Source organism: Mobula birostris, chromosome 13 (genome assembly GCF_030028105.1).
Source record: "Mobula birostris isolate sMobBir1 chromosome 13, sMobBir1.hap1, whole genome shotgun sequence".
In the NCBI taxonomy this organism is placed as follows: domain Eukaryota; kingdom Metazoa; phylum Chordata; class Chondrichthyes; order Myliobatiformes; family Myliobatidae; genus Mobula; species Mobula birostris.
The window spans coordinates 72,678,095-72,703,794 of record NC_092382.1 but is presented as its reverse complement, the minus strand read 5'-3'; the positions used below and the strand labels follow the sequence as shown (position 1 = coordinate 72,703,794).

The following is a 25,700-nucleotide window of genomic DNA, read 5'->3' as shown; positions in this document are numbered from 1 at the left end:
GATGGCATGAATATCGATTTCTCCTTCCGATGAACAAATCTCCCCCTCACCTCTCCCTCCCACTCTCTCTCTTCCTCTCTGACTTTTCACGTCCTCTCACCTGCTGAACATTTCTCTCTGGATCCACTGCTCCATCTCTTTCTCCTATTCTCCACTCTCCTCTCCTATTAGATTCTATTTTCTTCTGCTCTTGAGCTTTCCCACCTACCTGGCTTCACCTATCACCCTCCAGCTCGACATTTCCTCGCCCGCCCCGATTTTATTCAGCTATTTCCTTCATTCCATCTCAGTCCTCAGTTCAACTGGAAACGTCGACTGTTTACTCTTTTCGATAGGAGCTGCCCGGACTGCTGAGTTCCGCCAGCATTTTGTTGGTGTTGCTCTGGATTTCCAGCATCTGCAGACTTTGTCGTGTTTGTGATCCACCTCTCCGTTGTCCCTCCCGCATCCGGCCACCAGTGGCGCTGCAAGGACCTCCGGCCACCAGTGGCGCTCCGTGGACCTCCGGCCGCCGGCGGCGCTGCATGGACCTCCGGCTACTGGAGGCGCTGCAAGGACCTCCGGCCACTGGAGGCGCTGCATTGACCTCCGGCCACCGGCGGCGCTGCATGAACCTCCGGCCACCGGTGGCGCTGCATTGACCTCCGTCCACGGGTGGTGCTGCGGCGAATATCCTGCTGAGCGTCGGCCCGGTGCCCATCACAGTTGTCGCCGGCGGTTCTGCTATCGGGGAGGTGAGTAATGGAGTTTGTGTAAATCGGGGGTTTGCTGCAGTTGGAAAGGGCCGGGACCGAGTTCTGCCGGACGGCTGCAGGCTCCGGGCTCTCCGGTCCCGCAGCCCCGGTTTTAGCTTTGCGCCCGAGCCCGGGCTGTGGGATCAGTCAGTTGTGGTTCCCAGGCTGGGAGGGGGTTTGGGGTGAAGGGGATCTGTCTGTGTGTGGGTAGAGGTTACGGGTGGACTGTGGGTGTGGGGTGAGTGGTCGGAAAGATGTGGGACCCTAGGCCTGAAAGGGGGCGGTTGTTAGAAAGTGGGTTGTCCTTTCAGCAGGGGTGCAGTGCTAATTGTTTTAGGTGCCGGAGCTGACAAAATGCTTGCCATTTCCTATATCCCCTCTCTCACCCAGTTTGTGTATCTGCTGATTTCATGTACTGGGCAACCTCCTTGCCCCAATCGAGTAATGAATAGGTAAACAAATTGAGTGTGGTATATATATATATATATCTTATTATGTCAAAATCAGATTTATTATCACAGGCAATTGAAGTGAAATTTGTTTGACTCAGCAACAGCAGTTGAATGCAATACATGAATACATATTCTGGCATAGATAATAAATTAAAACATAATAAATAAAAAACTAAATCATTATGCATAATGAATAGACCATAAGACCATAAGACAAAGGAGCAGAAGTAGGCCATTCGGCCCATCGAGTCTGCTCCGCCATTTTATCATGAGCTGATCTATTTTATCCTATTTAGTCCCACTGCCCCACCTTCTCACCATAACCTTTGATGCCCTGGCTACTCAGATACCTATCAATCTCTGCCTTAAAGACACCCAATGACTTGGCCTCCACTGCTGCCCGTGGCAACAAATTCCATAGGTTCACCACTCTCTGACTAAAAAAATTTTTTTGCATTTCTGTTCTGAAAGGGCGCCCTTCAATCCTGAAGTCATGCCCTCTCGTACTAGACTCCCCCATCATGGGAAACAACTTTGCCACATCCACTCTGTCCATGCCTTCTAACATTTGAAATGTTTCTATGAGGTCTCCCCTCATTCTTCTAAACTCCAAGGAATACAGTCCAAGAGCGGACAAACGTTCCTCATATGTTAACCCTCTCATTCCTGGAATCATTCTAGTGAATCTTCTCTGTACCCTCTCCAACGTCAGCACATCCTTTCTTAAATAAGGAGACCAAAACTGCCCACAGTACTCCAAGTGAGGTCTCACCAGCACCTTATAGAGCTTCAACATCACAGCCCTGCTCCTATACGCTATTCCTCTAGAAATGAATGCCAACATTGCATTCGCCTTCTTCACTACCGACTCAACCTGGAGGTTAACTTTAAGGGAATCCTGTACGAGGACTCCCAAGTCCCGTTGCATCTCAGAACTTTGAATTCTTTCCCCATTTAAATAATAGTCTGCCTGTTTATTTTTTCTGCCAAAGTGCATAACCATACACTTTCCAACATTGTACTTCATTTGCCACTTCTCTGCCCATTCTTCCAATCTATCCAAGTCTCTCTGCAGACTCTCCGTTTCCTCAGCACTACCGGCCCTTCCACCTATCTTCGTATCGTCAGCAAACTTAGCCACAAAGCCCTCTATTCCATAATCCAAATCGTTGATGTACAATGTAAAAAGAAGCAGCCCGAACACTGATCCCTGCGGAACACCACTGGTAACCGGCAGCCAACCAGAATAGGATCCCTTTATTCCCACTCTATGTTTCCTGCCAATCAGCCAACGCTCTATCCAGGTATGTAACTTTCCTGTAATTCCATGGACTGTTATCTTGTTAAGCAGCCTCATATGTGGCACCTTGTCAAAGGCCTTCTGAAAATCCAAATATACAACATCCACTGCATCTCCCTTGTCTAGCCTACTGGTAATTTCCTCAAAAAATTGGTTGAATAGATTGTTAAAGATGTGTAAAAACAGAAATGATGTATATTAAAAAGTGAGGTAGTGTCCAAAGCTTTCAAAGTCCATTCAGGAATCAGATGGCAGAGGGGAAGAAGCTGTTCCTGAATCACTGAGTGTGTGCCTTCAGGCTTCTGTATCTCCTGACTGATGGTAACAGTGAGAAAAGGGCATGCCCTGGGTGCTGGAGGTCCTTTATAATGGATGCTGCCTTTCTGAGACACCGCTCCCTGAAGATGTCCTGGATACTTTGTAGGTTAGTACCCAAGATGGAGCTGACTAGATTTACAACCTTCTGCAGCTTCTCACGGTTCTGTGCAGTAGCCCCTCCATACCAGACAGTGATGCAGCCTGTCCAAATGCTCCCCACAGTGCAGCTATAGAAGATTTTGAGCTTGTTTGTTGTCATGCCAAATCGCTTCAAACTCCTAATAAGGTATAGCTGCTGTCTTACCTTCTTTATGACTACATCGATATGCTGGGACCACGTTAGATCCTCAGGGCTCTTGATGCCCAGGAATTTAAAGCTACTCACTCTCTCCACTTATGATCACTCTATGATGATCGGTACGTGTTCCCCCGTCTTACTCTTCCTGAAGTCCACAATCAGCTCTTTCATCTTACTGACATTGAGTGCCAGGTTGTTGCTGTGGCACCATTCCACTAGCTGGCATATCTCACTCCTGTACGCCCCCTCGTCACCACCTGAGATTTGACCAACAATAGTTGTATTGTGGGTAAATTTGTAAATGGTGTTTGAGCTATGCCCAGCCACACAGTCATGTGTATACAGAGAGTAGAGCGGTGGGCTAAGCACACACCCCTGAGGTGCGCCAGTGTTGATCGTCAGTGAAGAGGATATGTTATTACCAATCTGCACAGACTATGTTCTTCTGGTTAGGAAGATGAGAATACAATTACAGAGGCCCAGGTTCTGCAACTTCTCAATTAGGATAGTGGGAATGATGGTATTAAATGCGGAGCTGTAGTCGATGAACAGCAGCCTGACATAGCTGCTTGTGTTGTCCAGGTGGTCTAAAACCGTGTGAAGAGCCGTGGAGATTGCATCTGCCGTTGACCTATTGTGACGATAGGCAAATTGCAGTGGGTTCAGGTCCTTGCTGAGGCGGGAGTTCATTTCAGTCATAACCAACCTCCCAAAGCATTTCATCACTGTCGATGTAAGTGCTACCGGGCAATAGTCCTTAAGGCAGCCCACATTCTTCTTCTTTGGCGCTGGTATAATGGTAAACCAAGATGAAAGAAATATATCAATTCCAGAGCTCCACAGAAATATAGTGATAGTTAAAACATTAACAATAGTACAGCCTATCAGTACATTTCAGTGTGTAACTGGTACAATAAAACATATAATAATTTAATAATATGACAAAGTATTACATGGTTGTACTCACTAATTATCATAAAATATAATTATCAAGCAAGTAAAGAAAAAGACACTAATCATGTATTTTACCAATTTAAAAGTAATTACCTACTTACCAAACACCACCAATGAGAAGTTTCACAATAATTTCCACAAAGAGTCGGGCGTAATATGTGTTCGGGGGTCTGAAGCAACTCTTGTCCTGGTGTCATCTGCTGATCTGATCTGTGGTACTGCAGCCATGTTGTGACATACGGCTCAGGATTCCACTGAGCTAGAGGAGGTCTGTGTAGTTTAACAAACATAAGTGCTGATACATGATCTATGAGAGTCCTTGAGTGTGTTGTTGTTATTATCAAGTTGATGTGACTGAATCCTCTCTCGCAGTCAGCAGTACTAATAGGAATAACTTGTGAACAGCTCAGTAATGGGCGTAAATCTTGGGGGATGCGGCGTCCACGATCCTCCACATAATCTCTGAAGGCATTTATTACAGAGGAAGAAGAAAGCTTAAGCCTCTTACAGAGAGATGATATTGCAGCTTCTCCATCATTCTCCATCAGGCAGAAGGTACCGAAGCATCCGGGCTCACACAACAAGACTGCGTAACAGCTTCTTCCCCCAAGCCATCAGACTCCTCAATACCCAGAGTCTAGACTGACATTCACATCATTTATTATTATATTGTTATTTGTCCGCTACTGTGCCTATTGTCTTGTTTATAAATTATTGTACTGCCCTGCACTGTTTTTGCACACTTTATGTTGTCCTGTGCAGGTCTGTAGTCTAGTGCAGTTTTTTAATGTTGTTTTTATGTAGTCTAGGGTAGCCTTGTGCAGTCTCACATAGTCTAGTGTAGTTTTGTGTTGTTTTATGTAGCACCAGGGTCCTGGAGAAACATTGTCTCGTTTTTACTGTGTACTGTACCAGCAGTTTATGGTCGAAATGATGATAAAATACAACTTAGCTTGAAAAAAAAATTAAGCGGTATTTCAGCTAGCCAATTATCTTTATCAAGGACACACATTTCATTTGGCTGGGAATTAATACATACTTTGAGCTTTAGAAGTTTGAGAACCTTTCAAGGATGTTGCCGTGAAAATAAGATGCTGCAAGTCGTTTATAAGACGAGCAAGAAATTGTCGATAGTTAATGGAGACAATTTTGTTGTTGCTTGTTGAGGTAATTTCTCCAAACTTCCCCTTTTCAACTGCCTCTTGAGCTTCGAGAGTTTTTGTAGCAGGTTGGTCTTTCAGTCCATGCAGTGATCTTCTGATCCATTGGGTCAGTTTGTCTGCATAAACAGTCGTAGTAGTATGTTTCTGTAAACACTCTGACAGTAAACCAAGTTCATGCAACGTGTCATACGTTAGAGCTAAGTCCAATAGAAACTGTTCTGAAGAATCTTTTCAACAGACCTTCATAGGTTTTTCTCTCACTCCCAGATCCTGTTTCATTCTTCATTGCTTTTTCAAAGTGAAAACACAGTGCTTCATAATTTTGTCACACTGCTGAAACTGTTCGAAATGAGCTAGCCACACACCTGGTGCCCAGAACACAGCCTATTTTGCAAATTTGTTGTTCTAGTTGAGAGGCACATTCAGACAGTTCCTTTTGATTTAGAGGTGATCTGCTGTAAACAGAGTAGAATTTGTCCATAAATGATTGAAAATGATTAATTCCGTGAACTTCTCTCACTGAATCACCTACTGCAAGTTTTAATCTGTGACTAAGACCGTGCCAATTTGTCACAGGGTAATGTTCCTTGAGAATTGTAGCAACACCAGATTTGACAGCAGGCAGTACGTTCGCCCGATCACTAGCAAATGCTACAAGGTTCTGTTTCAAGTAAGAGTCATCAAACCCATGGTTCATGAGACAATTCAGAAGATGCTTAACAATAGTTGCAGCTTTCTGATCAGGCAGTTCAATTAGATCTAAAAACATAAAATGGGGATCACCTTCCTTATCACGTTTCAAATAAACTATTTTGGCGGTCTTAATGCTCAGGCTTGTTGATTGATCAATGAGAACAGAAAATTTGCCATTTTTTCTGTTTGATATGCTAGCAAATTTTCTTTTTCATATTAATGGCTACTGTTGAAGTCAGAAGTTTACATACACCATAGCCAAGTACTCAGTTTTACACAATTCCTGACATTTAATCCAAGAAAACATTCCCTGTCTTAGATCAGTTAGGATCAGTACTTTATTTTAAGAATGTGAATGTCAGAATAATAGTAGAGGGTGTAAAAGAGGTTTACCAGGATATTGTCTAGGTTAGAGGGCATCAGCTATAGCAAGAGGTTGGACAAACTTGTGTTGTTTTCTCCAGAGCGGCGCAGGCTGGGGTGAGACTGGATGGACGTTTATAACATTACGAGTGGAGTAGACAGAGCAGACAGCTGGTATGTTTTTCCTGGAGGTTGAAATGTCTAACACATTTAAGGTGAGAGAAGATGTGAGCAGCAAGTTTGTTTCTTTCCACAGAGTGGTGAGTAGCTGGAGTGCTCTGCCTGGGGTGATGGGAGACCCCACCAGTCACGTGATCCCATTTGCCCCTGGCATTTAACCGCAGATATAACAAGATCTTCGCACATGCTCACAGTCTCCGGCTGGGTGGTGCTGAAGTGGATCTGATGTTGGCCGTGAGCCCCGAACTGAGGGCCAATTACTCATTTAGTACCCAGTTATCTGGGCTTGTCAAAAATGTGTAGACTTCACTTAGTCTTCATTGAACGATCCAAGCCAGGAGCCCAGGCTGTCTATTTCCACAGAATTGAAATGGGAGTCCTGCCAACAGGTCACGTGAGGCTGTTTCCCGCAGATCTGCCCTGCCTTCTGCTTTGTGACGCAAAATCATGTGGTGTGTGCTCAAAGTCCCCGGATTGGTGGTAATGCTTCCTCCATGTTGTGTTGGGGAAATCTGATGTTGGCCACTGAGTCCCATTAACTTCCCCCAACTTGCCTCGCTTCCTGAGGCTCCTCACATTTGTCCTGAAGCTTTATGGCTGTCATGTCTTCTCCCCGACTGGGGTGGGTGAGAAAGGTGAACATCCCAGGTTTTGGGGATCTTTGATTTCACTGCCTGCTTTACCGAGGGACTGAGAAGTCCAGAGAGGAGAATGATTTCTGTGATGTGCTGATCTGTATCCAAAGTTCTCTGCTGTTCCTCGCAGTCACGGAAAGGGTAGTTGCCATACAAAAGCATGAAGTGTCTGGATGGAAACTTTCTATGGTGTGTTGATAAAAATTTGGTGAGGGTCAAGGGGCATATGCCAGAATTCTTATTGTTTGTTCTAACTTTGTCATTTTAGGATCTTTTATACAGTAGTATGTGTGATTAATTCAATATCTGTGTATTGCTGGAGGATCATCAGTGATTGTCCTTGATCCCTTCTCCCACCTGGTTCCATCTGCTCATCCCTGCCCATCTTGTTCAACCTCTGTCCAGTCTCCGAACCCCCTCCCCCCCGCTTCAGTGATATGCATCAACCATCTGGGTCAACCTCGGTCCACCCTGTATCCCACCACCTCAATGTTATATATCAGCAATCTTTCTTCTAACCTTTGTCTTCATTGTGAAGTGTTCTTTTACACCTTTGGCCTCGCTGAATTATTTCTGGAATCAGTTTTTGTTAGCTGGAATGCCAGAGGGTCATCAGGTACCAGTTCTGTTGTGCATTGGTGTGGAGGTGCTAGTTATTGAACTGTGACTGGCTGACACACTGCAGCATTTTACTGGCAGCAAAGAGTACTGGGAGAGTTGGTGCTTGGGCTATAATCCTGTGATCTACATTCCAGGCATAATGGACTGTCGGTGTTTTGGTTTTGACTTTGGTTACTGCTTCTGCAGATGGGGCTGGATGGTCGTCCTTCTGCAATGAAGCAGAAATTTCGAGCAGCTGGACATTGGTTGTGGGGAAATCCCGGATTGCACTACCCAGTGTGAGATGTGGGGACAATGTGTGAGTCTCTCAGGGTCGGTGAGTGGCAGATTCAGCTGTGTGACTCTGTGAGTGGGGTCCTGGGATATCACAGTTTTTGACCCGGGTAAATTGGACCTGGGGATCGAGATGGCCAGGTTTATGAGGTGTTGAGCGAGTATTTCTGGTCTGCGATCAGATGTTTGTTTCTGGAGTTCCTTTGGAAGCAATGACTGTTAATCTGAGGAAAGGATGAGTAACTTCAGTGTACAGGAGGAAGGCAGGAATAGGGTGTTGGAATAAAACTCAGCCATGGTTGATTGGTGAGGCAGACCAGATGGATCGAATCACCTAATTCTGTTCCTGTGTCTGATGTCTTACCATGACTGAATGATGGCTCCTTCTTATCCCATATCGTTTTGTGACGTGTGAGAGAAAGTAAAAGATTGTTCACTGAGATCATTATATTTATTTTCAATGTTTAAATTTCTGTGTGTTTTACTCTTAGAAACATGAAGCAGAAATGTTTGGTTCTCCATTTTATTGTTAATGTGCTTCATTATCTTTCATGTTAAAGTTAGACCTGTGGTGAGAGATTTATTGGAAGAAAAACCCCAACTAGAAGCAAACCACGACTGAAGACGAGGGAACAGCAACAAGTGAACCAGCCCGAGGATTGAGAGCATCAACTGGAGAGGACCCACCTGACTCGGAGATTCCAGTGATTCGGTCAGGAGAAAGTTTGGTGAGTCTCATTTACTCAAACACTGGTCCTTTAGACATTACATACCTGTACAAGGGAAGGTAGGGAATAGTTGGAGTGAGACTGAATGTGCCCAGAAGAACCAGTTATGCCTCTGTCAGACTCAGTCGCAATCACTCCAGGTCTGGTAATGTGCTTCCAGCAGCCCAGTCCTTTAAAACCACTCCCATTGTGTGGAAGTGGAATCCGGATAAAGTCACTCAGATACCGTATAAGTACAAACTATTTATTCCAAGCACCCGGGGCTTACTCAGTTAGTCGCTCAAACAGGAACAGTCTATGACTGTTCCCACCCAATCCACTAACTGACTAATAATTCCCCTCACACCACGGTTATATCCATCCAGATACCCCCAACACAAGACAGGCTGGAGCCAAAGTTATTTACTACATGACAGCCCCTAAAGACAAATTACAAAATAGTCATAATGGCTTACAGATACAGAACAGACTGAAGTTGTTCTATCTCTACGCATGATTGCCCAAGGAGTTAAGCATCCTGAAACCCTAGCTGGCGACCCACAAGAAGAAATATGGCTCAGCATGTCTCAGCACATCTAGAAACATAGAAAATAGGTGCAGGAGTTGGCCATTTGGCCCTTCATGCCTGCACCGCCATTCAGTACAATCAAGGCTGCTCATCCAACTCAGAACCCTGTGTGACGAGAATACACATAGATTAAGATGTTAGCTGTCCTGTGCTGGCACCAGTGGGATCAGCAGTTGGTCTGCCGCCTGTCTTCAGGAGAAAGAGAGATAAGGAAAACAATGGAGCAGCATCTGGAGATGTGTAATGAAGGGACGGAAGGAGAGCTGTCAAGAGCGGCCCCCCCTTTGAACCCTGAACTGTTTGAAGTGATGGACAGGCGATACCCCAGCAGGGGGATAAAAAGGGACAGGTTCGCTAAGGCAGGACACACACGACACCCCGAGGTAACAAGACCCTGGAAGCGGTGCGTCTCCCACAAGTCGGTGGGAGGTTTTGGAGGGCTGCTCGCGGGACCAAGCCATAGACGCTGTGACGAGAATACACATAGATAAGATGTTAGCTGTCCTGTGTGATCAGCAGTTAGTCTGCCGCCTGTCTTCAAGAGAGAGATAAGGAACACAATGAAACAGCATCTGGAGATGTGTAATGAAGGGACGGGAGAGAGAGAGCTGTCTGGAGCGGCTCCCCCTTTGAACCCTGAACTGTTTGAAGTGATGGACAGGCGATACCCCAGCAGGGGGATAAAAAGGGACCGGTTCGCTAAGGCAGGAGACACACACGACACCCAAGGTAACGAGACCCTGGAAGCGGTGCGCCTCTCACAAGTCGGTCGGAAGTACCGGACAACGCATGGGGTGGAAAGGTACGATCAGCGGGAACCCGGTGTGTGTCCACCCTCGCTTGGGTGCCGGGTTCACTGCAGAGGATCGACAGCATCTGGAGGAGGGGTCACAGTCGGTGACCTCAGGTGACATCACAAAGGACTCGCCCGAAAGCTGCTTGTGAGCAATATCGCCGGTCTGTGAGTGGAAGCCGTGTCTGAATGATCAGTCGTTCCCATTCTCTCTCTCTCTCTCTCTCCCTCCCCACGTTGTCCATCGCCCTGGCCACGATTACTGCGAACTGAACTGAACTGAACTTTGTGTCACTTTGAAATTGGTCATTTACCCCTAGACAACGATAGAGCTTGATTGATGCTGTTATCTTAATTCTGTGCACGTGTGTTTATCATTGCTGAACTGTTGCATTTATTATCCTTTCGATTACTGTGTTGCTTGTTTCTTTAATAAAACTTTCTTAGTTCCAGTAATCCAGACTCCAACTGAGTGATCCATTTCTGCTGGTTTGGCAACCCAGTTACGGGGTACGTAACAACGCACAGGGTGGAAAGGCACGATCGCCGGGAACCTGGTGTGTGTCTGCCCTTGCCTGGGTGCCAGGTTCACCGCAGAGAAACGGTCGTGTCTGGAAACGGAGGGGTCACGGTTGGTGACCTCAGAAGACATTACAAAGGGCTCGCCCGAAAGCTGACTGCGAAGAATATCGAAGGTCTGTGTGGAAGCCGTTTGAATATTCATTCGTTTTTGCTCTCTCTCTCCTTCCCCCCACTTTCCATCTCCCACAGCAGCGATTACTGTGAACTGAACTGAACTTTGTGTCACTTTGAAACTGGTCATTTACCCCTAGACGACGATAGAGCTTGATTGATCCTGTTATCCTAGTTCTGTGTACATGTGTGTTTATCATTGCTGAACTGTTGCATTTATTACCCTTTTGATTAGAGTACTGTGTTGCTTGTTTCTTTAATAAAACTTCCTTAGTTCCAGTAATCCAGACTCCAACTGAGTGATCCATTTCTGCTGGTTTGGCAACCCAGTTACGGCACTTCGAGCCTGCACCGCCATTCAGTATGATCACGGCTGATCATCCAACTCAGAACCCTGTACCAGCCTTCCCTCCATACCCCCTGATCCTTTTAGCCACAAGAGCCATATCTAACTCCCTCTTAAATATAGCCAATGAACTGGCCTCAACTGTTTCCAGTGGCAGAGAATTCCACAGATTCACCACTCTCTGTGTGAAGAAGATTTTCCTCATCTCGGTCCTGAAAGGCTTCCCCTTTGTCCTTAAACACCTCGTTCTGGACTTCCCCATCATCGGGAACAATCTTCCTGCATCTAGCCTGTCCAATCCCTTTAGGATTTTATATGTTTCAATAAGATCCCCCCCCCCCATCAATCTTCTAAATTCCAATGAGTATAAGCCTAGTTCATCCAGTCTTTCATCATATGAAAGTCCTGCTATCCCAGGAATCAATCTGGTGAAGCTTCTTTGTACTCCCTCTATGGCAAGGATGTCTTTCCTCAGATTAGGGGACCAAAACTGCACACAATACTCCAGGTGTGGTCTCACCAAGGCCTTGTACATCTGCAGTAGTTCCTCCCTACTCCTGTAATCGAATCCTCTTGCTACGAATGCCAGCATACATTCGCCTTTTTCACCGCCTGCTGTACCTGCATGCCCACTTTCAATGACTGGTGTATAATGACACCCAGGTCTCGTTGCACCTCCCCTTTTCCTAATCGGCCGCCATTCAGATAATAATCTGTTTTCTATTTTTGCCACCAAAGTGGATAACCTCACATTTATCCACATTAAATTGCATCTGCCATGAATTTGCCCACTCACGTAACCTATCCAAGTCACCCTGCATCCTCTTAGCATCCTCCCCACAGCTAACACTGCCACCCAGCTTCGTGTCATCTGCAAACTTGGAGATGCTGCATTTAATTCCCTCGTCTAAATCATTAATATATATTGTAAACAACTGGGGTCCCAGCACTGAGCCTTGCGGTACCCCACTAGTCACTGCCTGCCATTCTGAAAAGGTCCTGTTTATTCCCACTCTTTGCTTCCTGTCTGTCAACTAATTCTCTATCCACATCAATACCTTACCCCCAATACCGTGTGCTTTAAGTTTGCACACTAATCTCCTGTGTGGGACCTTGTCAAAAACCTTTTGAAAGTCCAAATATACCACATCCACTGGTTCTCCCCTAACCACTCTACTAGTTACATCCTCAAAAAATTCTATGAGATTCGTCAGACATGATTTTCCTTTCACAAATCTATGCTGACTTTGTCCGATCATTTCACTGCTTTCCAAATGTGCTGCTATCACATCTTTGATAACTGTCTCTAGCATTTTCCCCACCACCGATGTCAGGCTAACCGGTCTATAATTCCCCGGTTTCTCTCTCCCTCCTTTTTTAAAAGCAGGGTTACATTAGACACCCTCCAATCCTCAGGAACTAGTCCAGAAACTAAAGAGTTTTGAAAAATTATCACTATTTCACCCACTATTTCTTGGGCTACTTCCTTTAGCATTCTGGGATGCAGACCATCTGGCCCTGGGGATTTATCTGTCTTTAATCCCTTCAATTTACCAAACACCTCTTCCCTACTAACATGTATTTCCCTCAGATCCTCCATCTCCCTAGACCCTCTGTCCCCTGCTATTTCCGGAAGATTATTTATGTCCTCCTTAGTGAAGACAGAACCAAAGTAGTTATTCAGTTGGTCTGTCGTGTTCATCATCTGTTCACCACCAGCAGTTTCTTTCATGAAGACAGGCTGCTATTGTTAACCCTTTTACATACTTTATCATTCCCTCCTTTTCATCATTACATGATCAAAAAAGCAGTCATTTTTACAGAGAAAGCAATCGAGTACAGCACTGACTCATCAGTGGGTAAAAACAGCAGACATCAGTAATTATAACAATAATATGTACAACTATTAGGCCATAATGCAATATCTCGCCCCACATATTACCGAACAGGCCTTCGAAGACCACCATTTCGACCCTTCGGTGAACCCGTGTAAATCCTGCTCTACTCTCTTGATACTGTCAGTCTCCTTGGCAGTGTGCTCGGAGAGGGATGTAATGTTAGTAGACTCATCAGGGATATAGGTGCAGCATTCTGTGTCAATAATAGCACAGGTTTCCCCTTTCTCAGCCAGGATAAAACCTAAAGCCTTACGATTCTGTGGGACTGTTTGCCGGATTGCAATCATTTCAGTGGATATTTCTGTTACTTGGGCCTGTGTTTCTGTCGGGGCCCCTGCAGTATTGTGGCCAGCTTCTCAAGTGTTGTAGCCAAATTGATTATCTCTCGTGAATTCCTGGCTACTCCATAGGAGAGAAAAGTGATCATCCAAAATCGCTCAGTCTCAGCTTCTCCGCTGCTGGGCACCTGCAAGTATGGCCAGAATGCATGTTTCCCAGTACAGGAAGTTCCGTTTGGTGGGGGCCTGAGATACCATCCCTCAAGACACTGACAGCCACAGTCATCTCTGACTGGACCACAGTTCCTCACCTCACTTCCCTGTGTGTTATTTGAGAAAGCCCAGGCTGAGAGTTCCTCACTGTAGTTCAGCGGGATTACTGACATTGGAATCATAGTTTTACCATGCTGGGGAATTTTGGTACAAACCCAGCAGGCCCCCAGTTTAATCCCTTACTCACTCCTCCTTCAGATAGTCCTGACGAAGGGTCTCGGCCTGAAACGTCGACTGCACCTCTTCCTAGAGATGCTGCCTGGCCTGCTGCGTTCACCAGCAACTTTGATGTGTGTTGCTTGAATTTCCAGCATCTGCAGAATTCCTGTTGTAGGACCCCAGTTCTATCTGTTTGGCGTAGGTGTGACAGAGAGACAAAAAGGTGTTAACATGGGATCCCCCGGATGCTGAGGTGCGCCCTCTCAAAGTCATAAACACAAACACCACTATCAACCAATACATTTTTCTTTAGTCCGAGAGAGTCATTCTACTCAGTTCCTCCAGTAACACATTTGTTGTCTGTTTGATGTATCCACCGAGATTGCCCCTTCAGTTTCACAGCGTGGGAGTGGTCAGTAACACCTGATATGGTCCTCTCCACCGAGGTCTGAGTTTCCCTCAATCCCAGTTCTTGATCAGGACAAAATCCCCAGGTTCTATGGTGGGATAGTCACTCCTCTCTGTGGGGTAGTTCTCCTCCTTGTAAGCCTGTTGTACCTGTGAATGTGATGCTTGGAGAATTTTGGTTAGTTGGCATATGTATTTCCCCATCTCTTCTCCAGGGGTATGCATATCCAACTTTGCTGGTAGACTTTCTGGGAGCAATGGTACACAAAGTCTTGGTCCCCAGGGTGTCCTCATGGGCCATCCATAAATGATTTCAGCTGGTGACAACCCTGTTTTCCCCTGTGGGGTAACCCTCATGTGGAATAGGGGTGACGGTGGGACCTTCAACCAAGTGAGTCCAGTCTCCGCCGTTAGTTCGGCCAATTTACTTGCCTTTGGTTCTCTCCACTATGCCAGCAGCCTGTGGGTGGTGTACACGCTGGAACTGGTGTTTGGTAACTAGTTTGTTACATACCTCTTTGTTTACTTTCGCCACAAAGTGTGGGCCATTGTCAGAGCTCAGCATCTCTGGCAGGCCGTACCTGGGATTTATTTCCTGTAATAATACCTTCACAACAGTCATAGCAGCATTACTGGTAGTTGGAATAGCTTCAATCCATCTACTAAACACGTCTATAATAACTAAGCAATATCTATAGCAATGTACTCTGGGCAATTCAATAAAATCAACTTATAGACATGAAAAATGTTCACCTGGCAAGGGAGTAGTACCCAGTGTCCAGGGTGAAATCCTGGCCACTGGGAGATCCTGCTTTCTCTGGCAGACAGAGCGTAGGTGTTCAGCAAAACGATCACACATTCAGCCACACATTTTAATTCCACATCCCATTCCCATTCTGATATGTCTATCCACGGCCTCCTCTACTGTAAAGATGAAGCCACACTCAGATGAGAGGAACAACACCTTGTATTCCGTCTGGGTAGTCTCCAACCTGATGGCATGAACATTGACTTGTTTAACTTCCGCTAATGCCCCACCTCCCCCTCGTACCCCATCCGTTATTTATTTATATACACACGTTCTTTCTCTCACTCTCCTTTTTCTCCCTCTGTCCCTCTGACTATACCCCTTGCCCATCCTCTGGGTTCCCCCCCACAGCGTTGTCTTTCTCCCCGGACCTCCTGTCCCATGATCCTCTCATATCCCTTTTGCCAATCACCTGTCCAGCTCTTGGCTCCATCCCTCCCCCTCCTGTCTTCTCCTATCATTTTGGATCTCCTTCTCCCCCTCCCACTTTCAAATCTCTTACTAGCTCTTCCTTCAGTTAGTCCTGACGAAGGGTCTCGGTCCGAAACGTTGACTGTACCTCTTCCTAGAGATGCTGCCTGGCCTGCTGCATTCACCAGCAACTTTGATGTGTGTTGCTTGAATTCCTTGTGTTTACAATATATAATGTTATCATCTAACAAGGGTCCAATGAAAAATGCTTTCAGCTCTCAGTGTGTCTGTCTACAAGCCGCAGAGAAATGCTAATGAGCCTGCCTTAGCTAACTGCTGAAGACAGAGATTACTTCAGTTCAAAAAATCCTATTCAGTCCCAATTATTCGTTTAGCCAGTGGTTACATAGGTTCAAAATGAATTTTTTATATATCCTCAATTCCTCTGGAGGATTCAGGGGAAATATTTATGTCCAATACAGAAACTGGTGTTACCTGTGTGTATTGTGGCAATGCAAAAGTTGCTGGAGAATTTACAAGTGGGAAGAAGTGGAGTGATATTTGGAAATCTGACTTTTTAAAGCATAATTTAGCAAGCAAACCACATATGGACAATGTGCAAAAGCTCTGGTGAGAAAATCCTTCAACTACCTGTTACAGGCCGGATACATAGGTTGTGTGAGAGAGCAGGTGAACTTGATCGAACGCAGAGGAGATCAAAGTTCTTATCGACAGTGATTTGCCAGCTGTTAAAATGAGTACCTCTCTATATAAAATTCACTGTGCACATGTTGTCACTGGGTTAAAAAATGCACAGTACAAGATTTATGTGCACACTGGTCATTACAAATTATAGGGGACATTGGTGGGAATGTGGGGAGACCTCCAGTGTCCCTGATGTCCTCACCTACAAGATGTGCATCCAGCTGCAGCTTGTAACCCTGTACTTTAAGGAGTTGGAACTTGAAATGGATGAATTCTGGATCATCCAGGAGTTGGAGGGGGTGATAGATATGACATGAAGAGAGGTGAGTTACACCCAAGGTGCAGGACACAGGAAACTGGGTGAGAGTCAGGAAGGGGAATGAGGTTCGATAGCCATCGCAGAGTACTCTTGATGCTATCCCGCACAACAACAGGTAGACCACTTTAGAAAATGTTGGCGGGGTATTACCTGGCAGAGGAAAGTCAAAGGGGTGACAGAGGATTCGTTAGTTAGGGGAACAGAACAAGAGGGGACTAATATCCTAGTGCAGGGGTAAGGCTTGCTCGTGCTATTTCGCGGGGAGAGATGATGTGGTTGAAATAAATTGTAGGGGGAATGGGAGCCAGAATGACAGAACAGATAGTGGAGAGGGTGAATTGAATTAACTTTATTACATACATCCTTCTTATACATGAGGAGTAGAAATCTTTATGTTACGTCTCCGTCTAAATGTGCAATGTGTAATTTAGAGTAATTTATAATAAATAGTTTGTACATAGGGCAGTCAATATAACACAGAAATGCAGTTGTATCAGCATGAATTAATCAGTCTGATGGCCTGGTAGAAGATGATGTCCCAGAGCCTGTTGGTCCTTTTGCTGTGGTACCGTTTCCTGGCTGGTAGCAGCAGGAACAGTTTGTGGTTGTGGTGAATTGGGTCCCCAGTATCCTTTGGGCCCTTTTTCCACACCTGTCTCTGTAAATGTCCTGAATAGTGGGAAGTTCACATCTGCAGATGCTCTGGGCTGTCCGCACCACTCTCTGCAGGTTCCTGCGATTAAGGGAAGTACAGTTCCCATACCAGGCCTTAATTCAGCAGTCAAGATGCTCTCAATTGTGTAACTCTAGAAAGTTCTGAGCATTTGGTGCCCCATCGCAAGCTTCTTCAACCATCTGAAGTGAAAGAGGAGCTGTTGTGCTTTCTTCACCACACAGCGGGTATGTACAGACAATGTGAGATCCTTGGTGATGTTTATGCCGAGGAACTTAAAGCTGTTCACCCTCTCAACCCCAGATCCATTGATGTCAATAGGGGTTAGCCTGTCTCCATTCCTCCTGTTGTCCACAATCAGCTCCTTTGTTTTTGTGACAATGAGAGAGAGTTTGTTTTCTTGACACCAGTCAGATGTTGTTGAGACTTCAGACAGAGTCAGCAATCAAATGGTTGAGTGTGGTGTAATGAATGTGTTGAGCTGTGTATATCACATTGTAGGAAAGCCAGATGAGCTCAGGACAGGGAATTATGATGTTGTAGCCATTATTGGGACTTGGTTGTACACAACAGTCCGAGGGATTTAGAGGAACAAATTTGTAGAGAGATCGCAGACCATGCCAAGAAACAAAGGTTGATTCAGTAACTGATTTTAACTTTCCATATATTGACTGGGACTCCCATACTGTAAAAGGACTAGATGGGTTTGAGTTTGTCAAATGTGCCCTTAATCAGTACATAGAATTCCCGACGTAGAAGTGTGCAATAAGCTGTTAGGAAATGATCCAGGACTGGTGGCAGAAATTAGTGATCATAATGCCATGAAATTCAAAGCAAATATGGAAAAAGAGAGGTCTGGACCACGGGTTGAGATTCTAAATTGGACAAAGGTCAATTTTGATGGTATCAGAAAGGATCTGACAAGTATGGATTGGGACAGGCTGTTTTCTGGCAAAGGAGTACTTGGTAAGTGGGAGGCCTTCAGAAGTGAAATTTTGAGTGTGTAGAGTTTGTATGTGCCTGCCAAAATAAAAGTTGAAAGGTAACTGGTGCAGGGAACCTTGGTTTTCAAGAGATATTGAGACCCCAGATATTTTGTTCCTCTAAATGCCTCAGACTGTTGGGTGCTACCAAGACTCATTAATGACTACAATATCATAATTCCACCCGCTGAGCTCATCCGACTTTGTTTTAGTCGTCTTCAGTAGGTTTCTAAAAGTTTCCCAATAGTTTTTGCTCTTTTGTTTGCCCTCTCTTTGGCTTTTATGTTGGTGTTGGCTTTGGCTTCTCATTTCAGCCACGGTTGTGTCCTCCTGCCTTTCCAATGCGTCCACTTCTTTGGGATGTATTGATCACTCACCTCCCCAATTGCTCCCAGAAACTCCAGCCATTGCTGCTCCGTTGTCACTCCTACTGTATCCCTTCCAAACAAGTTTGGCCAGCTTCTCTGTCATGGAAACATGAAGAAGTTCAGTAAGGAAACAGGCTATTTTGCCCATCTAGTCAATGCCAAAAAAAACCATTTAAGCTGTCTAATGCACCAATCTGCACCAGGACCATCGCCCTCCATACCCCTACCCCCATCTGAACTTCTTTGAAATGGTGAAGCTGAGCTCATATTCACCACTTCTGCTGGCATCTCATTCCACACTCTCACGACCATTTCAGTACAGAGCTTTTACACATGTTCCCGTTAAAATTTCACCTTCCCCACTTACCCATGACCTCTGGTTGTCATCTCACCCAACCTCCATGGAAAAAGCTGCTTGCATTTACCCTGTCTATACCCTCATAATTTTGTATACTTTGAACAAATCCTCAAAGCAATGTATAATTTCCTTGTTTATGTTTAGAGCCTTTTTTCAGGTGTATAAGATGATGAGGGGCATTGATCGTGTGGATAGCCGGAGGTTTTTTCCCAGGGCTGAAATGGCTAACACGAGGGGGCATAGTTGTAAGCTGCTTGGAAATAGATACCGAGTGGATGTCAGGGGTAAGTTTTTTTACGCAGAGAGTGGTGGGCGTGTGGAATACACTGCCAGCTATTTGTGTGAGAGTGTTTCAATTACTGTGGGGCCAGACACCCATTCAGATCACTGAGAACAGGGAATAATACCAATGGAGAGAGTCAAACTGAGCCAGGTCACAGACTGGAGATGACAGAAATGCCCTATTCATTCAGGAAGAGCATCAGAATTTGATGGTCATTCCAGATACCAGCATTGTGCCCATTTAGAAGATGATTTCTCCCTCTAACTTGGGTTGAACCTCACAGTAACAGTGTGATGTCAGTTCACACCTTGACAAATCAAGTGATCTCATCTGAAATGTTGTCCTACGCCCATTGATCGGTTTTGTAAATCTTTTTTGCAGGTTAAAAATGACGAGGAATTTGTTTCCGGGAATCTCGAACACAACACACCAGTTTTGCTGTCTCTGTCCAGACATTTAATAAGTGGAGCAAGGGATTCACTCGATCATCTGACCTGCTGGCACGCCCGTCATTTTACACAGTGGGGAGCCCATTCATTTGCTCAGACAGTAGGAATGGATCAGTCGGTCATCTCAACTGAAGGTACATCAGCAAGTTCACACTGGGACAAGGACATTCACCTGTTTTGTGTGTGAGAAGGGATTCAGTCGGTCTTCCCACCTGTGGACACACCAGTCAGTTCACACTGGGCAGACGCTGGTTATATGCTGAATTTTTGGGGAAGGATTCACTCAGTCGTCTGACCTAATGGCTCACCAGCGAGTTCAAACTGGGGAGAGGCCATTCACCTGCTCAGACTGTGGGAAGACCTTCACTCGGTCATCCCAACTAAAGATACATCAGCATGTTCACACTGGAGAGAGGCCGTTTACCTGCTCAGACTGTGGGAAGGGATTCTCTTTGTCATCTCAGTTACTGAGACACCAGTCAGTTCACACCGGAGAGTGGCCATTCACCTGCTCGGACTGTGGGAAGGGATTCACTAAATCTTCTCACCTACTGAGACACCAGTCAGTTCACACTGGGGAGAGGCCATTCACCTGCGCAGACTGTGGGAAGGGATTCACTGAATCATCTCATCTGAAGGTACATCAGCGAGTTCACACTGGGGAGAGGCCATTCACCTGCTCAAACTGTGGGAAGGGATTCACTGAATTATCTCAACTGAAGGTACATCAGCGAGTTCACACCGGAGAGAGGCCATTCACCTGCTCAACCTGTGGGAAAGGATTCACTTCGTCATCTCATCTGAAGGTACATCAGCGAGTTCACACTGGGGAGAGGCCATTCACCTGCTCAGAGTGTGGGAAGGGGTTCACACAGTTAGCTAGCCTACAAGCACACCAGTCAGTTCACACCAGGGAGAGGCCATTCACATGCTCAGACTGTGGGAAGGGATTCACTCGATCATCTCGCCTACTGACACACCAGTCAGTTCACACTGGGGAGAGGCCGTTCACCTGCTCAGTGTGTGGGAAGGGATTCACTCGATCATCTCAACTACAGAGACACCAGCAAGTTCACAGTGGGTAGAGGCTGATCACCTGCTGTGAATGTGGGAAGCGATTCACTCAGTAATGTAACCTTATGTAACTCTCGCTTCGGCTAGCAGCTTAATACAGGGGGTGATAGCCCATCAGCCGGGCAAAACTTATGAAATCTCGTTTTGGTGGATGCTGTGTGATGTGTCCTCTGTTACAAATCAGTACCCCAAAATAACAAACAGTACACAATATGTGATTAAATGAATGAGATTTAAAATTCTTACTTTGACTGTAGGGTTAGTAAAGAAAACAAAAAAAAAGAAAATGGGCCCACTCTCTCCATTCACGTCTTCTCATCTCTCCCCAGCAAAAGACCATGAAATCTCTCTTCCAGACTCACAAGGAAGAACATTTCTGTCATTGGATAGCCCCGCACTCCAAAACCCTGTTATCTCTAGTCATAACCTAAACATTGCTGCTACAGAGAAACCATTACCTCAGCAGTGAAACATTACAGAGAGGCCGTTACTTTAGCAGTGAAACCTTACAGCGTGTTACACTTGTGACACACTACCGGGTTCACACTAGAGACAAAGTTTGATTAAGCTGCATGCTGGATATTTGTCCATCACCGTGCTGAATGCAATTTCGAGAGTGACTGCCGGTGCTGAGCTCTGCAATAATTGCTGCTGCTCCCCACACCCAGTTCTGCACCCTGGTCACTGGGCATGGGAGGAGTTTCATCAGCTACATATTCACCTTTAATGGGACTGGAGTTTAATATTTTGGATCTGAGACAAATAAATCAGTTCTATTTTAAACTCTGTCTCCGGTACTTGGTGAATTTATAATACACCTAGTGTACAGTAGAGAGTCGACTCAGGCCGGCTGGACCCTGCCAGTGATTCAGTTCTACGACGGTCCTTTGAAATCCTGCCCTGTTGTTCATCTCTCGCTCTCCCTGCGGTGATGGGTTCCAAACAGTCACCACTCTGTGGGTGAAGAGGTTTCCCTTGAATTTTCTGCAGACTGAAGAAGTCGAGCTGACTGCAGTTCTGTCTGAGATGTACTTCGCCCCTCAAATCTCTGGGCTGAGGAAGAATAACATTGGTAGTTAACGTCCTTATTGATGGCTGATTTCCACATTATGGGTCATTTTCTCTGCTTGTATAGGGTTGTTAGAAAACACCACTGTCCTCTAAAGACTGAAAGCAGAATGGGAAACCACCAGTTGGATGTTCAGTGGAGCAGGGTCAGAAACCAGCGGCGGGTCTGCACAGGGCAGAGTTTGGGGCTCTGGACGATGGTCGGGGTAAGAACGTATGATGAGGAGAAGGGAATCAGCAGCGGGGTGTGGTAACGAATGACAGAGTAGCAACATTTGGAAGCTGATTGACAGAGAAAATAATTCGGTTAATACCCGTGGTGAGGGTGTGTTGGGAATGGTTTTATCTATTGAGAGAGTTGTTCCTGCTTGTTTATCCTGTAGTATTATATCCGGATGGTTATTATGGATTGTCCTATCTGAAATAATGTATTGATTATCATATAATTTGTCAGATTTTCTGGATCTGGCTTGAATTTATGGTACCTTTACGAATTGATGGAGGGTGTTCATGAGTTTGTATTTTAAAGCAAGATTTTGATGAATGATATTTGCCACTTGATTGTACCTTTGTAAGTAATTAGATTGAGTTAAACTGCTGCAGGATCCTGGAATGTGTTGGATTGTGTCTGGTTTCTCTTGGCATTTTCTGCACTTGCTGCCTTGTTTGTTTATATTTCATGTGTTTTTGATTTTTTTTTTCCTTTTGTTAACCAGCTTGTCCTGTATTTCTGGAAGGACCCCCTCTGTTTCTGGGAAGAGGTCTCCAACTCTCAGTCAGGTGCTCGATGCTTCCTTGTCGCCATCCCATCTGCTCAGATCGTTGGGATCTCTCCCATGGAGGGTCATACTTCCATAGTGATGTTTCATTTTTCTGATTTGACCTCTCATTGAAGTTTTCTGGTCTGTATTTCTTACACGATTGCACATACACACAGGGGGTGATGAATCCTGTTCATTTTTGATGAAAATATATATGAGGGGTGATTGATATGTTCGCAGCCTCGGGTAGGAGTCAATTTTAGAAAACCGAGCACATTTATTTTTCAACATAGTCCCCTCCTACACACTTAGTCCAGCAGTCGTGGAGCACACGGATCTTGGACCTCCAGAAAGTGTCCACAGATGGGCGATTGATAAGTTCATGGCCTAAGCTGGAAGGAGATGAGTTATAAAGCTCTCGTTACATGCACATGCAGGTCAGCTCTTTGAGTGGTTATGCGGAAAGTTTGAAGTTAATAACTCATTTCCTTCTACCTTGGGCACAAACCTGTCAATTACCCCTGATGAGTTCTTATCTTCAAACTTTCTGCATAATCACTCAAAGAGTTGAACTGCATGTGCATGTAACGAGGGCTGTATAACTCATCTCCTTCTACCTTAGGCCATGAGTTTATCAATCACCCCTCGTACTTAGAAGTTTTATCTGACTGTTGTGTGATTTTTTTTTTTAATGTGTGTTATTTCACTTCCTTCTTCTGTCCAAGGTAGTGTTAATCTAAGTGGGTTTAGTGTAAATAGTCTTTTCTAAAGTTTTCCAAAGTTCTTATTTATCTTTATAAATTTTACTGATTGAAATGGGACGAAGATATTTTCACTTTAAAAAAGCTAATGTTGGTATTGATGAAAGTGTTTATTGCCTTCGTTGTATTTGTTAACTATTGAGCTCTGTTTGGCAGGGTTTTTTTAAGCCTTGAGCTAAATTTTGTCAAAGGTTTTCCTGATTTCACACGACTTTCTATTTTCTTTGCTCGTTGATATTCCAGAGACGTGGGTATCAAGAGTCCCGATAAAGGGTCTTGGCCTGAAATGTTGATTCCCATCCATAGATGCTGCCTGACATGCTGAGCTCCTCCAGCACTGTGTGTAGTTCTATAGATTTCTAGCATCTGCAGGTCCACTTGTTTCCCAGATACTTATATGCTTCTTGAAAGAACAAGCCAAAAACAAGCTGGTAGTGGGGTTGTGTGGATCTGTTGGTAAAATAGTAAATAAAATCATTAGAAATAGTTGGCATAGGGTTGGAATGTGTGGAATCTGTGGGTAGAATTAAGGAACAGCACATGTAAAAAAAAAATCCCTGATGGGAATTGTATGGAGATCTCCAAACAGTAGTAAGTATGTGGTCCACAAGTTACAATGGGAGATAGAAAGTGCGTGACAAAAGGGCAATGTTACAATAGTCATGGGGGATTGTCATGCAGGTGATTAGGAAAATTAGGATGGTGTTGGTCTCAAGAGGAGGAATTCCTAGAATGCCAACAAGATGCTTTTTTAGAGCAGCTCATGGTTGAGCCCACTTGGGGATGAGCTATTCTGGATTGGGTGTTGTAATGAAGCGGAATTAATGAGGACACTTAAGTTCAAAGAACCCTTAAGGGAAAGTGATCTTTATATGATCAAATTCACCCTGACATTGGAGAAGGAGAAGCTAAAGTCAGATGTGGAATTAAAGAAAATTAGAGAGGCATGAGAGATAAATTGGTCAAAATTAATTTGAAAAGAACATGGGCAGGATGAAAACAGAGCAGCAATGGCAGGAATTTCTGGAAGCAATTCGGAAGGCACAGGATATATACAGTGGCATGCAAATGTTTGGGCGCCCCTGGTTAAATTTCTGTTACTGTGAATAGCTAAGCGAGTAAAAGATGACCTGATTTCCAAAAGGCACAAAGTTAAATATGGCACATTTCTTTAATATTTTAAGCAGGATTATATTTTTATTTCCATCTTTTACAGTTTCAAAATAGCAAGAAAGGAAAAGGGCCCGAAGCAAAAGTTTGGACAACCTGCATGGTCAGTACTTAGTAACATCCCCCTTGGCAAGGATCACAGCTTGTAAACGCTTTCTGCAGTCTTTCAATTTTATGAGTCTTTCAGTTCTTGTTTGGGTAAATTTCTGGGTTCAGTCATTAGCAGCAAAGCACTGACTCTGGAAATTACAGATCAGAATATTATGACAGTCACAGAGCCCAGCAGCACTGAAACAGGCCCTTTGGCCCTTCTAGTCAATGCTGACCTGTTTATGTTTTTACTGCCTAATTCCAACTACCTGCACCATAGCCTCCATACACCTCCCATCCATCTCATCACCCAAATTTCTCTTTAGTGTCTTAATCGAACCCACATCCACAACTTCTGCTGGCAGCTCATTCCACACTCCCACCAACCTCTGAGTGAAGAATTCCCCTTCAGACTCCCCTCAAAGTATTCACTTTCACCCTGAACTTATGTCCAATGTGGGGGTGAGAGGGAGGATGGGGTGGAGAGGAAAGACAGTAAGGGGACAGTAATGTTGCCTCCTTACAACGAAACTAACCCTCTCACTGTGTCAGAATCAATGATTAAATCCAGCACCCAACACTGTGTTTTCATTCCTGCACATTGTAACTTGAACCATCTCACTGAGGTTCTGATGGAGACACAACCCCTGCCCTCTGCACATGTGATCACATCTCCCCTGATTCTGACATTTCAAATACCCTCAGAATGGTTTTCTGATTCAGTCTGAAGGTTATGGTACATTCAGCTCATCGTCAGACCTGACAAACCATGTCTTCCCACAGCTGGTTCCACCTGTTGGTGTGTCCTCTTTCCTCCATCTCCAGGGAAGCTGCATCTCCACACAAACTCCTCACTTGAGATGACTGTCTGTACCCGTGACACAGGAAATCACAACACTGTCACTCTCCTGATACCATCCGGGAAGCGGTACCGCAACATAAAAGCCAGGACCAACAGGCTCCGGGACAGCTTCTTCCACCAGGCCGTCAGACTGATGAACTCACGCTGATCTGAGTGTCCTCTATATTACATTGTCTGTTTTATTTATTATAAACTGTTATAAATTACTATGATTGCACGTTGCACATTTAGATGGAGACGTCAAGTAAAGATTTTTACTCCTGATGGATGTAAGAAATAAAGTCAATTTCATTCAATTCCTGATTCCGTGTCTGAGCCGCTCCCCTCCGGGTATCCTCCGTCAACAAGCTTCTTCCTCAGTCACCATCTGTGAGATTATAAAAACAATTAAAACGATCTATCAGACAGCTCCTGTACCCCTCCACCCCT

General features: G+C 45.0%; 1 protein-coding gene across 1 annotated transcript; it reads left to right on the top strand.

Moving 5' to 3' along the window:
• Positions 1–648: 648 nt before the first annotated feature.
• Positions 649–25,273, top strand: LOC140207993 (uncharacterized). Its single transcript, XM_072276525.1, has 6 exons — positions 649–734; positions 8,545–8,712; positions 10,521–10,768; positions 19,418–20,291; positions 24,366–24,422; positions 25,235–25,273. Exons 4-6 carry the CDS (start codon positions 19,785–19,787, stop codon positions 25,271–25,273), a joined length of 603 nt encoding a protein of 200 aa, XP_072132626.1. The 5' UTR covers positions 649–734; positions 8,545–8,712; positions 10,521–10,768; positions 19,418–19,784.
• Positions 25,274–25,700: the final 427 nt, after the last annotated feature.